Source organism: Sphaeramia orbicularis, chromosome 17 (genome assembly GCF_902148855.1).
Source record: "Sphaeramia orbicularis chromosome 17, fSphaOr1.1, whole genome shotgun sequence".
In the NCBI taxonomy this organism is placed as follows: Eukaryota; Metazoa; Chordata; class Actinopteri; order Kurtiformes; family Apogonidae; genus Sphaeramia; species Sphaeramia orbicularis.
In genome coordinates this window covers 40,029,260-40,049,800 of record NC_043973.1, presented here as the reverse complement: position 1 = coordinate 40,049,800, position 20,541 = coordinate 40,029,260, and the positions used below count along the sequence as shown (strand labels likewise).

General features: G+C 34.6%; 1 protein-coding gene across 2 annotated transcripts in view; it reads left to right on the top strand.

Moving 5' to 3' along the window:
- LOC115437814 (amyloid beta A4 precursor protein-binding family B member 1-interacting protein-like) overlaps nucleotides 1–20,541 on the top strand; it is a 53,596-nt gene that overhangs the window by 10,413 nt on the left and 22,642 nt on the right. The window contains exons 2-6 of one of the 2 annotated variants that reach the window (XM_030161165.1): nucleotides 6,024–6,083; nucleotides 14,639–14,726; nucleotides 16,357–16,574; nucleotides 18,462–18,533; nucleotides 18,620–18,779. In XM_030161165.1, the coding sequence (XP_030017025.1) occupies nucleotides 6,024–6,083; nucleotides 14,639–14,726; nucleotides 16,357–16,574; nucleotides 18,462–18,533; nucleotides 18,620–18,779 (598 nt within the window). Of the gene's footprint in view, nucleotides 1–6,023; nucleotides 6,084–14,638; nucleotides 14,727–16,356; nucleotides 16,575–18,461; nucleotides 18,534–18,619; nucleotides 18,807–20,541 lie in introns of both variants that reach the window. The other variant, XM_030161164.1, reaches the window with a different exon arrangement.

The window sequence follows — 20,541 nt, the reverse complement described above, 5'->3', positions numbered from 1 at the left end:
GTGTAATAACACTTAATCATATACCTTGAAAACATCAGCAAACCGGCACTTTTGTCATTTATTTTCCAATTAATCTTATTAAAATACGTAACATTTAGCACATTTAATCTCTGAAGCAAATCATTTCTAAAAAATTGTAGACCAGTGTAATAGAGCAGTTTTCATAAGTCATATATTACGAAGCGTAAAAAGGAACAAGTGACAAATCAATAGAATCAAGTGTTCCCACTTATAATGCCTCTATAAGTGTGTTTGTGTGTTGGTCTCTGGGTGTGCACGCTGCTGTGGCTTTACTACACACTATTGATAACCGCTCACAGCAGCGGTCTCAAAGCGTTGGCAACAAGAACAGCATTCATTCTTTGGTTTGCTCTTAAGTTGCACCACATGTGAGGTGTATTTTTGAGCTTAAAACTGGCGAGATGCCCCCTCCATGTGCCACCCCCACCACACACACACACACACACATATACACACACACACACATATACACACACAATAAATTTAATCCCAGAGAAGCATTTGTAAATGAATGGAACAACCACACATCTTGCTCTTTAGACAGTTAAAAGATTTGTTTGACTGGTGTGCTGGTGTAGAATTACACACTTTTACTTAAGTACTCTGCTTATCCCTTAAAGACCTTGAACTAATTATGTGGCAAATCCCAAATGAAAATGATTTGTTACCATTTATTACAAAATCATCCGCATTATTTGGCATTTTACAGTGAAAATCAGGTATTTTTTCTGTATCATTAGCCTCATAGAAGAATTGTCTCAGTCATATTTTTGGCCAAATTGTGATATTTGCATAACTTTACTCTCCTAACACTGCTGCTGCCTTTTATGATCACAGTTTGGCCAAATATAGTATAGTTAAAATTTTGAAGTATGGAATTAAAACAAGAATAATTTCTGTAATATTATGTCTGAGTTTATTATTAACACAACTTACAGATCAGATCTACAAATGCATAAAACATTTAGTAACAGTCAGAATATTTTTTAACACATAAAGACCCAGTGTTACCTTTTTTTAAGCAATTTATCACTATGTATTATAATATCATCCTCTGTATTTTGCGTTTCTTCAAAAAATATCTGGTACTTTCCCAAATTTAACTCACTAATCATGTAGATGTTCATAAAAGCTCAGATTAAAGTTAATTGTCGTTATATCAGAAACAGAGAAAAAATGAAGTTTTTTGGTTTTTTTGTCCAATCTCTCATTAAAAACTGAGGAAAAAGTGACTCTTTCAATAAAATTTATCATTAACTGAACATAAACTCAGTGTCTCCATCCACCGTCACTGATCTACCTCCATGGGTTTTACTGGTGAATCAATGTTTTAGAAGATGACAATTTCTCCAAAAGTCTCATTTTTCGATTAAAAGTTTTTGCGCTGGCAAGTGGTGGTTTTTTGGGCATAGCGCAAATGGTATATCACGCAAAACTGTAACGGAAAGACCTTTTTTCACAACTAGAGTCAGGTGAATTAAAAAAACGGATGTTGACATAAGTTACAACAAGTGAAGAAGACGAAGAAACATGTCGCGGTATGTGTGGACACACCAGGAAACGGAATAATTTTTTTTAAAATTTAGTGCGAGATAGCAGGATAATATATAATAATAATGAATATATCTGTAAATCAACACCATATTTACGTTCATTGCCATGTTTATGGAATGACTTCTTGTGTCATCTCGCGATAATAAATAAACAAATCATCGCATTTGTGATTTAATGGAAAAACTGACATTACGCACTTCTGTTTTTTCAACATTCAGTAAATATCAGTAAAGTTTTGCGCAGATGTCCAGTGGAAAAGCGACTACAGTCTCTTTCTTTTCTTATAGTGGATAATTTTTTGGGCTATGGCCCCTCTGGACCACCGTATTAATACATGCACAGGAACTATTTTATTCACAATGTCGTTTTACCTTCCATACTTCTTATCCATTTTCTGATAGGACTTTGTATAGAAGTGAGGTTTGAATGCATGACTTTATGCAAATAAATAATGTGAATGCATTTTCCACTGCTGGATGCTGATAAAAGCCTCTTGTCTGCCTTTTCACCCACAACAACATGGAAGCTATTTTCATGCGCCCCACACACACACACACACACACACACACACACACACACACACACACACACACACACACACACTGCTCTGTCACTTTGCAGACTCATGCTGATGACATGCAGTGTGTGTACAATCAGTTAAGCCTGTGACTTTGGACATATTTATAAAAAGAGGTCGTATTTCTACTTCTTTCTGTTGAGTGATTAAGCAAAGTTGATGCATGATTAATGTCTTTTTTCCTGACAGTCAAACCCAAACTGTGTATAAGTGTTTGTGCATATGTGTGTGTCTGAGTGTACGACTACACCACAAGAATGTCAAATGTTGTGTATGTCTTTCAGAACAGTTTATTCCCACGTGTTTTCTCTCCTTGTGTGACTAACTGGTCACAAACTGTGGTCTCTAAACAGTCAGTGGAAGCTGAACTGAAATTGTGTAGTTTTCAGTTCCTGAGGCTCCTGATGTAGCCCTGTTCATCTGCTCTTACACTGTTTTGAACTCTGAAAGACCTAAAAAACCAAAGGCATCGACTGATCTAAACTGTTTAATAACTTATGAACCACTAATCCAATTAATACAGTTAAATAATTCAGGTAAAATGCAGTTTATCAGCTTTTCATTCCATTTCTCAACTGTATTAATAGTTAAAAGGTTGAGAAAAAGTAATAATAATAATAATAATAATAATAATAATAATAATAATAATAATAAACTTTATTTGTATAGCACCTTTCATACAGAAATTGTAGCCCAAAGTGCTTCACATTGATTGAAAAAATACAATATTAAAATACATTAAGATTTGATTAGAAATACAATAAAATAAAAATAAATATAAAAACAGCGCACATTAAAATATTTGATTATGCATAGAATTTTTGAAGTGCAAGAAATAAGATGAAATTTGAGAGAAATACAATAAAATAAAAATAAAAATAAAAGCAGAAAATATTTGATTATGCATAATTTTTGAAGTGCAAGAAATAAGATGAAATTTGAAATATAATAAAATAAAAAATAAAAACAGAAATACAATAAAATAAAATAAAAATAAAAAACGCACATTCCTGGTTCCTGAATTGTGACCCCATTTTTTATCTCCTTTCAAAGGCTAATGAGAATAAAAATGTTTTTAATTTGGTTTTAAATATATTCAGTGAACTGGCTTCTCTAATGTCTTTTGGAATTGTATTCCATAACTTTGGTGCATAGTTAGTAAAGGCTGCGTCCCCCATTTTCTTTGTAATATTTCTGGGAGTCGCTAGTAACCCTGCGTTTGATGACCTCAGTGTTCTAGTTTGTACATAATCGATCAGTGAGTTTGCAATGTAACTTGGTCCGGTTCCATTTAGAGTTTTATACATGAGGAGTAGTATCTTAAAATCAATTCTGTAGGTTACCGGTAGCCAGTGCAGGGAAACCAACACTGGAGTAATGTGCTCTCTCTTCTTGGTTTTGGTTAATAACCAAGCTGCAGAGTTCTGAATCAGCTGAAGTCTGTCTGTGGTGCTTTTTGGGAGACCTGTAAGGAGTGCATTACAGTAGTCCAGTCTGCTGGAGATAAAAGCATGGACCAGTTTTTCAGCATCCTTTCGATTTATAAATAAGTCGTCGTGCAATGTATTTGATAAAATGTTATGACATATACACTGAATTATGAACATTTATCCAATAGATTTATGTATGTTCCAGTAGAAAGAACTTGTAAAGTGAATGTACTGTATGTGTTTTTGCTTAATTGTTCTTTATTAGTGACTCAAACTTGGTAAAGTTTTACTTCTTTTATACTCACAGTATTTTGCTTGTAGACCAGTGCTATTTGTTGTAGTGACTTACAAATATATTTTTCCTTTCCTAAGTGCTTTATCACCATTTATCATAATATTATCTTCTGCATTTTTCCTGTGAAAATCATGTATTTTCCTACATTTAATTTACTGATCGTGTAGATGTTTATGAAAGTTCTGAGTAAATTCAAAAGTTATTATATCTTCAAAGGTTATCATAGACTTCTTCAGGAAAACATATCTTTAATTAAACGTTAAAAAAAAAAAAAAAAAAAAAGCATCTACAACTACTATCATTTATCAAATTTCAAACAATCAGTCAATCAAATTTATTTATATAGCAAAACTACACAGGAATTTCCCCATGTTCTGGAATTTCCCCTTGTGGGACTAATAAAGGAATATCTTATCTTATCAATTTTATCAGTGAATTAGTGTTTCCACCTTCACTATACAGAGCCTTTGAAGGCTAAAATGTAGTTTCTCAGCTTTTCATTCCTTTTCTTAGCTGTATTAATAGTTAAAAGGTTAAGAAAAAGTGCATGAAGACTTATTGAAAAAACAAAAATAAGTCTTTGTGCACTTTTTCTTAACCTTTTAGCTATTAATACAGCTGAGAAAAGAAATGGAAAGCTGCAAACTTTTAAACAGAGAACTTCCATTATACAAAACATTTTCTTAAAAATACATCACCATTAACACAAAAAGTAGCAATTGAAGAAAAAGTGCACAAAGACTTATTTAAAAAACAAAAATAAGTCTTCGTACACTTTTTCTTAACCTTTTAACCATTAACACAGCTGACAAAATGAATGTAAAGCTGAGAAACTGTATTTTATCCTTCAAAGGCTCCATAGTGAAGGTGGAAACACTAATTCACCGATAAAATTAATAAGATAAGATATTCCTTTATTAGTCCCACAAGGAGAAATTCCACAACAAGGGGAAATTACAGTGTAGTTTTGCTATATAAATAAATTTGATTGACTGATTGTTTGAAATTTGATAAATGATATGTTTTCCTGAAAAAGTCACTTATTCTGTTTTCTTTGATATAATAACCTTTGAATTTACTCAGAGCTTTCATAAACATCTAAATGATCAGTAATTAAATATAGGAAAATACATGATTTTCATAAAAAATTGCAAAATGCAGAGGATGATATTCTAATAAATGAAAATAAAGCACTTAGGAAGGGTTAAATGGAGAGAAAAACATATTTGTAAGTCACTACACAAATAGCATTAGTCTACAAGTAAAACACTTCCAGAATGAAAGCAGTAAAACTTTACCAACTTTGAGTCACTAATAAAGGAAAATTAAAATTCTGCACATTAAATTACATTTACTTTACAGGTTCTTTCTACTTGAACATATATATATCTATTGGATAAATCGTTGATAATTCAGTATATATATATATATATATATATATATATAATAACGTTTAATCATATACATTGAAAACATCATCTGAGCTGCACTTTTGTCATTATCGTATCAATATATGTCAGATTTAGCACATTTAATTTCCCAGGCAGATCATTTCTGAAACCTTAAAGACCCAAATATCCACCACCGACCAAAACCTTGTGATTTAACTGTTTAATACCTGTTGATCCACTAATCTTATCAATACATGAAAAAAAAATTGGCATAAAATAAAGTTTGTCGTCTTTTCATGGTCATCAGATATGACCCATTTGGACATTCAGAGGCCCGTAGTTACCATGGAAACACTGTCATCTTCTACAACATTGATTCACCAGTAAAACCCATGGAGTTGGATCAGTGACAGTGGATGGAGACACTAGGTTTATGTTCAGTTGATTTTACTGAAAAAGTCACTTTTTCTTCATTTTTTTTTTCTGTTTTTGATATAAAAACCCTCAATTGTAATCTGGGCTTTAATGAACATCCACATGATCAGTAAATTAAATACAGGAAAATACATGATTTTCACTGAAAACACACAAAATACAGAGGATAATATTATAATAAATGGCAATAAATCATTTAATAAACATTAAATATAGAGGTAAAAGTCATTTGGGAACCACCATAAAAGTAGCACGGGGTCTTTATGGGTTAAAGGTTAATGCTTGCACTATTACTGACATCTTCATTTCTTTTTTTTCAGATGGACGACATAGATGCCATGTTCAGCCACCTGCTGGGAGAGATGGATGATCTCTCTCAGGTGAGTCGAGACTTTTATAACCCTTACAACAGAATATCCCACAATGCATTTTCATTTGTAAGTGAGAAACACGACGTCTCCGGTCATATTTTTCATCCAAATACAACCCGATGAGCCCAGAGTCTGTTCCCGTCAGAGCTTTTGAACAGGTTACAAAAGGTGAATCAGAAAAATCACTGTGTTTACTTGTGTGATCTGGACATTAACCTAATTATCCGAGGCTGCTTTTGTTTTGAAGCGTAAGACACAAAAATCTGAAGGTTGATATGTGAGCTCATCTCATGTGGGATTGGACTGTGGGCAATGGCTGCACATTCCCCTAAGCACACATAATCTGCTCATCATATAACCGCCGTCTGCCAAGAAAAACATTACACATATTTAACTGATGCAAGGCTAGCCCGAGGGGAAGTTCATTATTGTTCATTTCAGATCTCTCCATGTAGCTAAATGTACGCTAAATGAGAGCAGCCCCTTTGAATGGGATCAGTCTTCAACATTACATCACACATATCAAAAAGGATCTACATGTCACTTTGGCACCGGCCCCTTTGGAACGCCATCACAGTGACACCACTCCGCAGACTATTATCGGAGTCTGCGAGAAAAAACATTTTGATTAAAGCTGATCCTTCAGAGTCTGAGAAACCAAGAGGATTTGATTTAATTCCACTTATTGTCTTGATTCAGTCCATTCTGTGCGTTACTGCCTCGGAGCCAGGAAAGTGTTTTTTCACCCGTGGGTCAAAGAGCACAGAGGTGTCGTTTAAGCAGCAGCTCCAGCCTCAACAAATGCACTTTTAGTCACAGCTATCAGGGTTGAATTCAGTGTTTTTCAACCTTGGGGCTTGAAATTTCTAGTAATTGATTAAAAAAAAAAAAAAAAAAAGAAAGAAAAAAACAACTTACTAATAAAAATATATGGTGAGTTGACAGAGACAATCCCTATACATAAAAGACATGACAAACTGAAGCTGAAACTGAAGCACTGTGGTTCTGTTTATCTGTCAAATGTTCATTGTGGTCGGTTTCAGATGTTGCAGCTCGTTCATGGTCACATACGAGGGCTGTTCAATAAGTTCATGGCCTCACCCAGAAATACTGGTTGTTATAATACAGGATGTTACATTCTTTCGTGATGGGATAGTGATGCTTGAACATCGATGGACCAAGTGCATTGCTGTAAATGGAGATTATGTTGAAAAATAAAATATAAATTATCAGTCTGTGTTGTTCTGTTCTGGGTGAGGCCATGAACTTATTGAACAGCCCTCGTATGATTCATCGTAAACAGGAAAACGTCAATACCTGCTGTAATGTATAAAGGAAAAAAATCAAATTTATTAAATAGTGTTTTATAGATGTTAACTGGGTTCAATTTGTGATCGATGAACTGATCCTACACTCTAAAAAATGATTCATGGCGTTAGCAACTTAAGCTTAAAATCAAGAGCTTTCTCTGCTTAAAAAAATTTGTTTGTTACATGTACACATTTAAATTAGTTGAGTTATTTTATTAAGTTGGTCTAAATGAAAAACAAGGAAAACAGTCTTAACTTAATAACTAGGCCTGTAACGGTACACGTACCGAACCGAACCGTTTCAGTACGCACCTGTTTGGTTCAGTACACAGCTGTACCGAAACAGCACAGTATGATGAGAAAAAGAAAAAGGAACAAAAGACGTCGTTCGATGCGGAACTTTAAATCCGCGCAAGTTTCACACGCACATAATAAAGGAGCACACATTGACCCGAAATATGAAATAGCAGTTGATATATGGTTAAAAAAAAAAACAACAAATATGATGTGAACCTGGAAGGAAGAGACTGAAGACCCTCCACCATCAGTCCAGTCCAGTTTGGATCAGTTCAGGTTCAGGTGAAAGACAACAACAAGGAAAGAGACGTTAATAAGACAGACGTTGTTTGGCCCCTAGGAACTACGGTAGCTCTAAAACACTTACACTATCTCTGTCTGTCTGTCTGTCTGTCTGTCTTTCTGTCTGTCTGTCTGTCTATCTGTCTATCACGCACGCTGTATAACAGAGGAATAAATAGAACGTTGAAAGTATGTAAAGTTTCACTTTCGTTTCATGACAGCGTTCGTTACGTTAGTTATGGACCGGAACCCCCAGGTATATAACTGCACACCCCCCCTACCCCCGGCTCCGCCAAAAAAAAAAAATCCCCCGTGCACACAGGCACACACAAATACACACAGGGTCCTAAACAGTTTGTTCTCTGTCCTAAAATAAATAATTTGGTTCGTTGTGTTGTCAATGTTTCTCTTCAGTTTGTTTCAACAGAATACCAGTTTACCCTCTTGTTAATGTTGCACTTCATGTGGAATTTTTTTGTTATTTTTATGCAGAATGTGAACTGACAGAACTGTGATTAGATTTTTCTTGTTTGTTCGAAACTACCTTTCAGGGAAAAGTGCAATACTAATGTTTAAAATACATTTAGTAATATTAATAATTTATTTTATTTTCCATTTGATTTGTAGCAGCAGAATTATATTATTCCTGTTTTTCTATTTTCTATTGTCTCCAAAAATTGGGGGAAAAATGTTTTAAAAATTCATAAATGCATTAATAGACATTTTGAGGGGTTTTCTTTCTTCCTGTACCGAACCGAAAAAAACCAAACCGTGGCTTTGAAAACTGAAAACGTACCGAACTGAACATTTTGTGTACCATTATAGGCCTATTAATAACATATTGATTTTGAGCAGACATTTCTGCCTTAACTTAACATATTAGTATATTAAGTTAGTACAGCTTAAAAATCTTGTAAGCTTCCTTTAAAAGGTGAGTACAAATCTGACGTGTCTGGTATTGATCCCACTGATCTCAATGATCAACATTTTAACACCACTGTACTGTTTCTTTTTTTTATCCAATCCAACTTTATTTATAAAGCACTTTAAAACAACCACAGTGGACCAAAGTACTGTACAGAAGACTGAAAGCACAATGAAAAATTAATAAAAGTATTAAGAAACGATAAAATCAAATAAATACAACAAGTTAAAATATAAAAACAAAAAGAAAATAACAACATTGTAAGAATGTTAAAAGGCCAAAACAGGTGGGTTTTAAGAGGTTTAAGGCAGTGTTTTTCAACCTTGGGGTCAGGACCCAACGTGGGGTTGCCTGGAATTTCTAGTAATTGATAAAAAAATAAAAACTTACTAATAAAAAATTTATGGTGAGTTGAGAGAGACACTCATAATCCATAAAAGACATGATAAACTGTGAAGCTGAAACTGCAGCACTGTGGTTCTGTTTATCTGTCAAATGTTCATTGTGGTCAGTTTCAGATGCTGCAGCTCTTTCATAATTCATAGTTTGAGTTCTTGTTTGTTCAGTATTAATTGTCAGCCTTGTAAATCCAAGCTGGACTGACTGTACATATCCTGACCAAGGAAAATCAAATTCTCCCTTTGTGCAGTAATCTACACCTGGCTTTACTGCCTCCGTCCATAATAATACACATTATATAGACTAAATGTCGTCTAAAATTAATGTTTATTTGCAACATTGTAAAGCAAACTATTACATGATCAAAACAAATTAATTTTAGCAAAACAAAAAAAATGTCTGAGGTCGCCAGAAATGTGTGATGTTAAAATGAGGTCACGAGCCAAAAAAGGTTTAGTACCACTGGTTTAATTTCACACTGGCAGGTATTAACCCTTTATAGGTCACTCATAAGCCCCTTTTACACAGCACTTCTGTTCCAGGAATAGTTCCCCCACCCCACCTCTGTTACTCCTTTGGCTCAGCTGTGGAAATCGGTCAGTGGTGGAAAAACGGTGGGATCAGCATCTCACCTTTTTTCCTGTAAAAGTGGCTAAAGGTCAAAGGTCAAAACTCTGAGGGCGCTGCTGTTAACCCTTTACAGTGGACTCACAGAAATACTCTGAAATTGAAAATGTCAACCTTAGTGTGTTATTGGAAGACATAAGACTTTATTACTTTTGTGAAATTTTTCTAAATGTTTTATTATATAGAAAATCAAGGTCAATGAAGTGACCATATTTGGTTCCTTGCCCATATGTGGCAAAAAAAACAAAAAAAAAAAAGAAGTAATATCACATATACAAGAAAAACCCATTTAAGGTGAAAGGAAGGCGTATTTTAGAACATGAGAACATCACTTTTAGAACATTACAACAACGTCAGTGCTGATCCAGACCCCAGTCCACATCCACATGATCCCTTTGAACATCATTCCTTACATTAGTACCATTACTTCATGGTACCTAACAAAGCAGGTACACTCACTGTTCATGCAGAGGTGGACCTTACAGACCCTGGAGACCAGGGGCGTCAAACTGATTTTAATTCAGGGGCCACATTAAGCCAAATTTGATCTGAAGTGGGCTGGACTGGTGAAATAATCCCATAATAATAGATAAATAATGTCAACTCCAAATTTTCCTCTATATTTTAGAGGGGGAAAAAAGCGAAATTATGTAATGAAAATGTTTACATCTACCAACTATCCTTTGAAACAATGTCAATAACATGAACAACAGGGCACGTTTTTGTAAAATGATAGTTTGTTTTAATGTAAATACAGTAAAATGAGATGAAAATGTTTACATTTACAAAGAGAAAAATTAGGAGTTGTGAGTATTTATAGGTTATAATGATAGTATTTTACTGATCCGACCCACTTGAGATTAACCCTTTCATGCATTAATTATGAGAACCTTAGTCAATATTTTTTTCTTGAGTGTTTTTGTCCCTCTTGGGGCATGAAAAAAAACAATGCAACTGATTTTTTTTTTTTTTTTCTTTTTAATGAACCTATTTTTCGTGGAGTTACAAAAATGTCCATTCAGCTGGACACCATGCATTTAAGTTTTGAAGCAAAAAAACATTTATTTAAAAATCATCATCAGAAAGCGCTATACTGTGTGAAAACTATGAAATAAAAACATTTTTAATGCCGTTAATTGCTAAATTGCTACTGTTTTCTCAAATTTTATCATACTCTAATATTAGTTATTACTCATTTCATGGAGATAATATCTTTCTGAGACCCAGGAAATGGACAGTTTTACCTTTTTTACATTAAAAAATTGTCTTGATTGGAAACTGCATAATGCAACAGTTTTTTCAGATACATTTTTAAAATCATTTTTATTGATTGATTGTTTTTTTAATGGAATGTCTTTTGCAATGCACAGTATTTTTAAAGTAAAACTGTGAAACTTTTGTCCCTTACAGAGGACAAAAAGCATTGCTGGGTCTCAGGAGGATATGGAAAAAAAATAAAAAATAAAAAAAAGTGTTTGTTAATTACAGTCTAATAACAATTAGCAATTGATTTACACTAAAACATGTTAGTGCCGATCAGGTTTATCAAGAACAGCAAAGTTACAGTAATTGTATGAATTGCAGTGTTTTGAATGAAAGATGCATAAGAGTCCACTGTGTTGGCTGATATGGAAATAAAATAACAAAACCCATGAATATACAACAGAACAGCCGTAGAATAGCTGTCCACTGGAGTGACCACTATGCATGAAAGGGTTAAATTGGTCTGTATGTGGAACCTGAACTAAACTGATTAATATTTTCCCACCCTTCGGTGGGCCGGCTTTGCCCCCCCCCCAGGCCGCATGTTTGACACCTCTGCTGTAGACCATATTTGACCTGAGGTTGTTGCATCACTCTAACTGTTGCTGTCAGTAGTGGCTTTTCCATTGGACATCTGCGCAAAACTTTACCGATATTTACGAAATGTTGAAAAAACAGAAGTGCGTAATGTCAGTTTTTCCATTAAATCACAATTGCGATGATTGTTTATTTATTATCGCGAGATGACACGAGAAGTCATTCCATAAACATGGTGACGAACATAAATATGGTGTTGATTTACAGATATATTCATTATTATTATATATTACCCCTCTATCTCGTACTAAATTAAAAAATGATTGGGTTTCCTGGTGTGTCCACACATACTGTGACATGTTTCTTCTTCTTCTTTGCTTGTTGTAACATACATCGACTTTCAGTTTTTTAATTCATCTGACTCTAGTTCCAAAAAAAAGGTCTTTCCATTGCAGTTTTGCGTGATATACCATTTGCCCCACGGCTGAGAAACCACCTCTTGCCAGCGCAAAAACTTTTAATTGAAAAAGGAGACTTTTGGCGAAATTGTCATTTTTCCATTAGGTAAATTTTTATGTGCAAGTTACATTTGCGCAATTTGAGGGTCAATGGAAAAGCAACTACTGTCTTGTAATGTGTGCAGAAATTACCAAAAATAGTAACTTGCCTAATAAAGGGTTAATATATGTACAGGATGACAGTCACAGCTAGTTTAGAGAATATTATTAACCCTATTAGACTTATACAACAAAAAACTTATGGGAATATAATTTTTTGTAAAACAACTGCTGCAACAGCATTTCTCAGCTGGTACTTTTTAACTCCAAGTATCTCCCAAGATGTTTCGATTAAAACATCTGCATAGGGTTGTGATATTTGACTGATTACAGGGCACTTTCCAGGAATCACAGCATTTGTTTTTTATTTGGCTTTATTCCCCTCCAGTGTAATCCCAAGCATTTCTGAAGCCCCAAGCACAATTGGATTTATGGACTCACACCATCTCACTGTTACAAATAAAACTGACTGTTGTCACCAGTTGAACTTTAACATATATAAAACAAGCACATGTTATCAGTTGTATTGTATGCTATCAGTTGAATTGCAGTTTTCACGTAACTATACACACATGGTCGATTGAGAATTTTCAGATTTTCTTAGTTTTCTGGTGAAAAAGCTTACGTCCAGAGGAGAAAATGGAGCCCAGCAATATCAGTATCAGTCTAATTATAAAGAGAACATAGAGAGTAACAGCTGAGACTGGACGTCCAATTATATTATTGTCACTTCAAGTAATATTTTTGTCATTTGGGCAAGTTTTCTCATCTGGTGTCATTTTGACTGTGTTAGTGCATATGGCATAATTTTTTTGTAACAAAGTCTTTTAATTTTTCTAAAAGATCATCAGAACACTGTGAATTTTTTTGGAGTCATTCAGAACACAAATATCCACTTCCAAAAAATACAACAAAAATAGTATAGATTAATATTTTTTTCTGCTTTTTTGGGCCAGAAATTTTGATCTACTTCAATTCTGATCACAGCTATGATATACTCAACAATTATCAAGATGTTAACCCTTTAAATGCCAGTTTGATAATGTGATGCTAATATTTTTATGGAAAACTAGAAGCACTCGGAGAGCGCAGACCTCCGCCAAGGCTGATCAGTGGGCCCCCCCGTGGGCCCCCCCACCCCCGATCACCCCCAAAAGTTAATCATTTCTTCCTTATCCCATTTCCAACAAACCCTGAAAATTTCATCCAAATCTGTCCATAACTTTTTGAGTTATGTTGCACACTAACGGACAGACAAACAAACAAACCCTGGCAAAAACATAACCTCCTTGGCGGAGGTAAAAAACAAAGAATGAGTTATTTTTTATATAACAAATGTTAGATGACTAGGAGTTGTTTGTTTTTTTTTTTTAAATCAGTTTTACAATTAGCCAAAACATAACTTTAGTGCATTATTAATTTTTGTGTTGCATGATTTTTAACATTTGCCTCTTGAGTCATTCAGGATAAAAATGATGCATTAAGTCCCATTCTAACCATATATATATATATATTTTTTTTTTAATCTCAAAGCCATTACAAAACATAATTATACATTCTGTAATTTGATGGTTTCATTGTGCATAAGTAGGAAACCAGACATAACCAAGACCAAAGTAAAAAAAAAAAAAAAAAAAATACTCCAGCCACCTAATATTTGTATGAAAAGTAATTAATTTTTGTGTATTTTTCAATGAGTTCAGGTGATTAAACTGGCATTTAAAGGGTTAAAATCCTTAAACTTTTTGAATGTGTGGTAGTTTTAAGCGGGGCTGTAGTTGTTTAAGAGATTTATGCAGAAAATAGCTGAAAAATATTAATCTTTAAAGACTTTATGGCTTTTTTTTTTTTAAAGTGGATGTGTTTTCCCTGAGGGGTTTGACTTTATGTTGCCCTTTTATAATAAAACTGACATAGAATTGTAGTTCATTTCTTTAGATATATTGAAGAGATTTGTGCCGTTTAGGTTTTTCTTTGATTAGGAAGTACATGACAGCTTGTTCATTTGATAAATTGTTTTCTAAATTAACTGACATATGATTTATTGCACAAGCTGAACACAACATGTTCTCTATTATTGGCCCGGCTTGAAATCAGAGCAAGATAAAGAGCAGGAAAACAAAGTCACTGATAAATAACAGACTCGTGTAACATGATTAAACAACAGTTCAGAGTAAATCAAAGACACGCTCGGCTTATTTTTTGGCTCTTTAGTTACGACTCCAACAGTATCTGTGACTACAAAGTGTAAAATGCAAGACTTCTGTGTGAAATTTCACCTTATTTATGTGTTTTATAGACATATTATTGTCGTTTATTGTCTGTAAGGCTGTTTTTCATTTATCCTCATGTGTCATTTCTCTGTAGAGTCTGATGTCGGCCGCTGAAACACCAGACCTGGATCATGTCACACGGGGAGAAAACACTATCTCCATCGGCTTCACAGACCTGAACGGTGAGCTCTTATTCACATTTCAATCAATCTCGTCAATATTTTTCATTTTCAGACCAGCAGTTTTACACCACAAACACCCACAGCACCCCAGAAATAAGCACACTGGAAAAAATGCCCCTCTAAAAACATGTAAAAAAAAAAAAAAAAAAAAAAGTTTTTGCTAGAATTAAGAAAAAAAATCTGCCAGTGGAACAAATGAAAATTATTATTTAAAGATTTTCAAGCTCTATTGTCTAAAAATCAGTTCTTATATCTCACTGAAAAGTTACTCTTTAGGTGATTCTGTCTTATTTTAAGTGTGATGAGATATTTGGACTAGAAATGAGAAAAATACACATAGTAATATTTAGATTTTTTCCAGTGTAAGAGCTGACGTTTCAGTATCTGGTGGACTTTAGGGAGTGACTTCTGATTATTCTTATGCCAGAAGGTCGTTTTAACCTCTGGAAACTAGGAGTGAGGGGGCTGGAAGTCTTTATTTTGACCATGGATCAGAGGATGTAGATGTGAATATGACCCAGGGATTACATTTGGATGATAAGTTAACAGGAAATGATCATTACCAAATAAACTGAGGTTCATTTTAAAGTAGGAAAAATGTGTTGAATTGACAAAAACCTTTTTTTTTTTTCTTATTTTATCCATCATTATTATTATAACCATTATTTAATCTCTGGATACATTTAGTTGAATCCCTTAATCAACACAGAAAACACAGGTATTAGTGCTGATTAACCCATAAAGACCCCACGCTACTTTTGAAGCAGTTCCCAAATGATTTATTTCTCTCTTTTTAACTTTTCTTAAGTGATTTATCACCATTTATTCTAATATTATGTTCCATATTTTGCATTCTTGTGTAAAAATCAGGTATTTTCCTATATTTAATTTGCTGATCATGATTGATGTTCATAAAAGCTCAAGTTAAAGTTGAATGTTATTATATCAAAAACAGAGAAAATGGACAAAAAAGTGAATTTTTCAGTAAATACAGCATTAACTGAACATAAAAGCAAGTGTGTCCATCCACTGTCATTGATCCAACTCCATGGGTTTTACTGGTGAATCAATGTTGTAGAAGATGACAGTGTTTCCATGGTAACTCCGGAGCCTCTGAACGTCCAAATAGGTCATATCTGATGACCATGAAAAGATGACAAACTGCATTTTACACCAATTATTTACATGGATTGATAGGATTAGTGATTCAACAACTATGTAACTATTTATATCAGTAAATTATTTTGGTCGCCAGAGGATTTTTGGGTCTTTATGTGATAAAACAATTAATTCTGGAAACAATAAAACTATTATTTCATTACAATATTTCATTCTTCTTAATTATCTGTTTTTAACTCATGTTTGAACTAAAACTTTAATGGTATTGTCATAATAGAAAAAAAATACCTTCATAGCTTAGCATATTTTTACTGTAACGGCATCTTTTTTATGCGTTTTTATCTTAAAAGTTGTAGATGTCATGCGCTTTTCCCATTTACTTTGAATTAAAATCCTATGAAGTGTATTATACGGTAAAAAGCCACTTAACTACATGAGATCCAAATGTTTTGACTCATCTATAAATGTTATCGCTATGAACTAAATGATCTCCTGATATTTTTGTTTGCAGAGTCTCTTGCAGAACTCGAGGACCATGACCTGGATGCTCTGGTGGCCGACCTGAGATCAAAATCCACCTCCTCCGAGCCACAACTCCCCACGCATCAACAAACCATGGGTCCCAGAGATAATCACACAGCACCACCTGCTACGACTCTGACGCCTGGAGCAGCTGCAGCTCTGCCTCCACCAACAAATCCAGCCAGGTCATCTGCAGCACTTAAAACGGTGAAGTACCTCCGATCATAACATGAGGTCAACGTCCACAAAGGCTATGAATATGACACTGAACCATGACTTAACTTTCATGATGTAGAGTTCTCCACAGATATAATTTTATTTTTTAATTCAATTAATTGGTTTATTTAACCGGGACATTATAAATCGTACATATACTAACCCTAATAATTATTTTTCATCTACAGTCCCTTGATAGACGTCACCCTAAAAGGTAGCACAAAGTTATAAACATACAATAAAAAAATGAAATTAAAAAAAAAAACCTAAACACAGATGAGTATAATACAACTTTTGCAAAACAAAATTTACAAGTAATAACACATCAGATAAAGTAAATAAAAAAATGATTAAAATACACTTGGCACTCTTATTCCAAAAGATCATAATCAAACACTCAGTTTCAATCAATATTCAGTGAAATACAGAGGATTGTGTCTTTAATTGACTATTTTTAGACAATTTATTTATCGGATTTTAGTAATGGGTTTTATTTACTGAATTTTACTCATTGATTATTATCGATCAGTCTCTTAATATTTCCCTTCTTTTACTAATCGTTGTTGTTTGTATGTGATAAAGATTAAAAAAAAAATACTGTCCTTTTTGATAAATAAAGTTGTCTGAAACTAATTGAACTGAATGGTAATATTCTGTACATTGTTTAGCCAAAAAAAATTCCCCAACTGGATTTACTCAGCAAATAGTCCAGACCCTTCCACTGGATAATTACTGCAATGATTAATATGTTTCAGCTGCAACAAGTTCTTTAACCCAAACTGATACCATGAATAGTTTCTTAACCCATTAGACCCAGTGCTCCCTTCGTGGCAATTCCCAAATGAATGCTTCTGTCTATTTAACCTTTCTTAAGCAATTTTTCCACGATTAATTACAATGTTATGCTCTATATTTAGTATTAATCACATATTTTCCTATTTTTAATTTCCTATATTTAATTTAGATGTTCATGAAAACTCAGAGTTAATTCATAAGTTATATCAAAGCAGAGAAAACTGAAGAAAAAGTGTCTTTTTCAACAAATCTATCATTAACTGAACATCAGCCAAGTGTGTCCATCCACTGTCATTGATCCAACTCCGTGTGTTTTACTGGTGAATCAATGTTGTAGAAGATGACGGTGTTTCCACGGTAACTATGAAGCCTCTGAACATCCAAATGGGTCATATCTGATGACCATGAAAAGATGAATAACTGCATTTTAAACCTATTATTTACATGGATTGACAGGATTGTCAGGATCTGTGCCTGTGACTCTCAGCTCTCCCTCTGTCATGATCTGTGTCTGTGTGCCCTCGGCTCCTCCCTCTCTTCATTATCAGATTCACCTGCTGGCGCTGCGTGGCTGCAGCCAATTACATTTTTGCCTATTTAAGGATTAGGTTTGCAGCCATGCAGCGCTGGTTCATTTCTCCTCATTCCTTTCCATAGCCCGGACAATTACCCATATTCATCCACAGACTCTGACCCAGGTGTTGTATGTTTTTGTTTATGGACTCTGTTTCTCCTTTAGCTTTTGTATTAGGTTTTCGTATTTTGTTAAATAAACCTGTTATTTTTTTCCCCTTCAGTACCGAGCATTTGAGTCCTTTCTTTTCCCCCTTGTGACAAGGATTAGTAGATCGACAGGTATTAAACATTTACATCAGTAGATGGTTTTGGGCTCCAGTGGATATTTTGGGTCTTTATGGGTTAAAAAACCATCAGTTTGTAGAGAACATAAAGATTATACAATACCAGAATGCATCAGGTTTTGTTAAATCCAGGTCAAGGACGCACAAAATATGAATGTAAATGAACTGTAAACATTAAATGTCAAGCGAAAACTGATGGCTATTTGCATATTTATACTTCCAGAAAGAACCACAGACAAAGTCGGACAAGATTAAACTGGCTTTGGAGAAGCTGAAAGAAGCTAAAGTGAGAAAGGTAAAGTCAGCAGTTGTTTCACTGTAGATAACATGCACACACTAGATCCTGCGGTAACACACTGTGAGGTCTGACGTCTCCTGTAGTTGATCATAAAAGTACTGATGAGCGACGGCAGCTCAAAGACTCTGATGGTGGACGAGAGACAGGCGGTCCGGGAGGTTTTGGACAAACTGTTTGAGAAGACGCACTGTGACTGCAGCGTCGACTGGAGCCTGTGTGAGACCAACCCAGAGCTGAACACCGGTCAGATCAACACACACACACACCAAGGTTATTATCGTTAATGAAAACTAACGAAATGACGAAAAGTTGAATTGAAAAAACATTTTCCTTAACTGAATTAAAAAAAAAACTATAATTAAAAGAAAAAATGATAACTAACTGAAACTGTATTATGTGCTTAGACATGATATCGTGAATTGCGTACAGATAACACGCCACTTTTAATTGGCATGTTATCTGTACGCATTATAAGCTTTCGTATAATGTGTACAGATAACACGCTGTATAAAATAACTCGCAATTAACGCGATTTGCAGTTAGGGTTAGCAGTTATGGATGTGTAAACCGGAGATCTTGGTGTACATTGACACGCAATCAAATGGCGTTGAATAACACGCGAAAAGATGAAAATGCGTAAATATAGCACACCGAATGCCATAGGAACTGGCGTAACATACAACTCGATTTCATGAGATCAGTCTGTTGTATGTCACGTCAGTTCTTATGGCATTTGGCGTGCTATACGTGTGCATTTTCATCCCTTCACCTGTTTTTCAATGCCATTTCATCACGTGTAAATGTACGCCAAGATCTCCAGTTTAGATATCCGTAACCGCTAACCCTAACCTTAACCACTAATCGCGTGTTATTTTGCGCAGTGTGAGCATACAAGCGGAAAGCTTATAATTGTGTACAGATAGCACGACAATTAAACGTAGCGTGTTATCTGTACGCAATTCATGATATTACGTTGCATACCATGCGATTTCATGAGATCACTCTGGCTTACAAAACTAACTAAAACGTATCAAAATTATGGATAAAATTCCCTTTGTTTTTGTCTTTGTCAGTGTCCGACTGGTATGAAATCGATTTATTTCGCAATTTATTCAAGCAATTTTAGCTGGCGACACCATACAGCACTTCATGTCTCATCACTTGTCATTCAAAGTCGGCTTCTCATCCCCACTCTTCCTGGAAACATGGAGACTAAAGTAAGGAGAAAGCAGCAGATGGCGAGGAAGATAAAAGATATAAAAAAACTAAAATACTAAAACTACACATTTAGAAAAACACAAAAACTAACTAGAAGCACTCGGAGAGCGCAGACCTCCGCCAAGGCTGATCAGTGGGCCCCCCCGTGGGCCCCCCACCCCCGATCACCCCCAAAAGTTAATCATTTCTTCCTTATCCCATTTCCAACAAACCCTGAAAATTTCATCCAAATCTGTCCATAACTTTTTGAGTTATGTTGCACACTAACGGACAGACAAACAGACAAACAAACCCTGGCAAAAACATAACCTCCTTGGCGGAGGTAATAAAAACTAGCAAACCTGCTCTAAAAATTAATTAAAACTAGAAAAGCACTCGGAGAGCGCAGACCTCCGCCAAGCGCAAAAATTCCCCACATAATCGGTGATACAAATCCTACATTTATTTTTTAAAATAAAATCCGCCTTCTGGATCAGATCCGGATCAGCCTTTGAAATGTGATAGAGGACCCCATTGTCAATTCCTGACTTAAATTTCATGAGTTTTGGTCAATAATTAAGCGAGATATTGGGAAACGAAAATTTTGGCCCCATTTACCACAATGTTAACGAAAATTTCAAAGTGATCCAGAATCCAGGATTTCTTCCAGATCACCCCCAAAAGTTAATCATTTCTTCCTTATCCCATTTCCAACAAACCCTGAAAATTTCATCCAAATCTGTCCATAACTTTTTGAGTTATGTTGCACACTAACGGACAGACAAACAAACAAACAAACAAACAAACA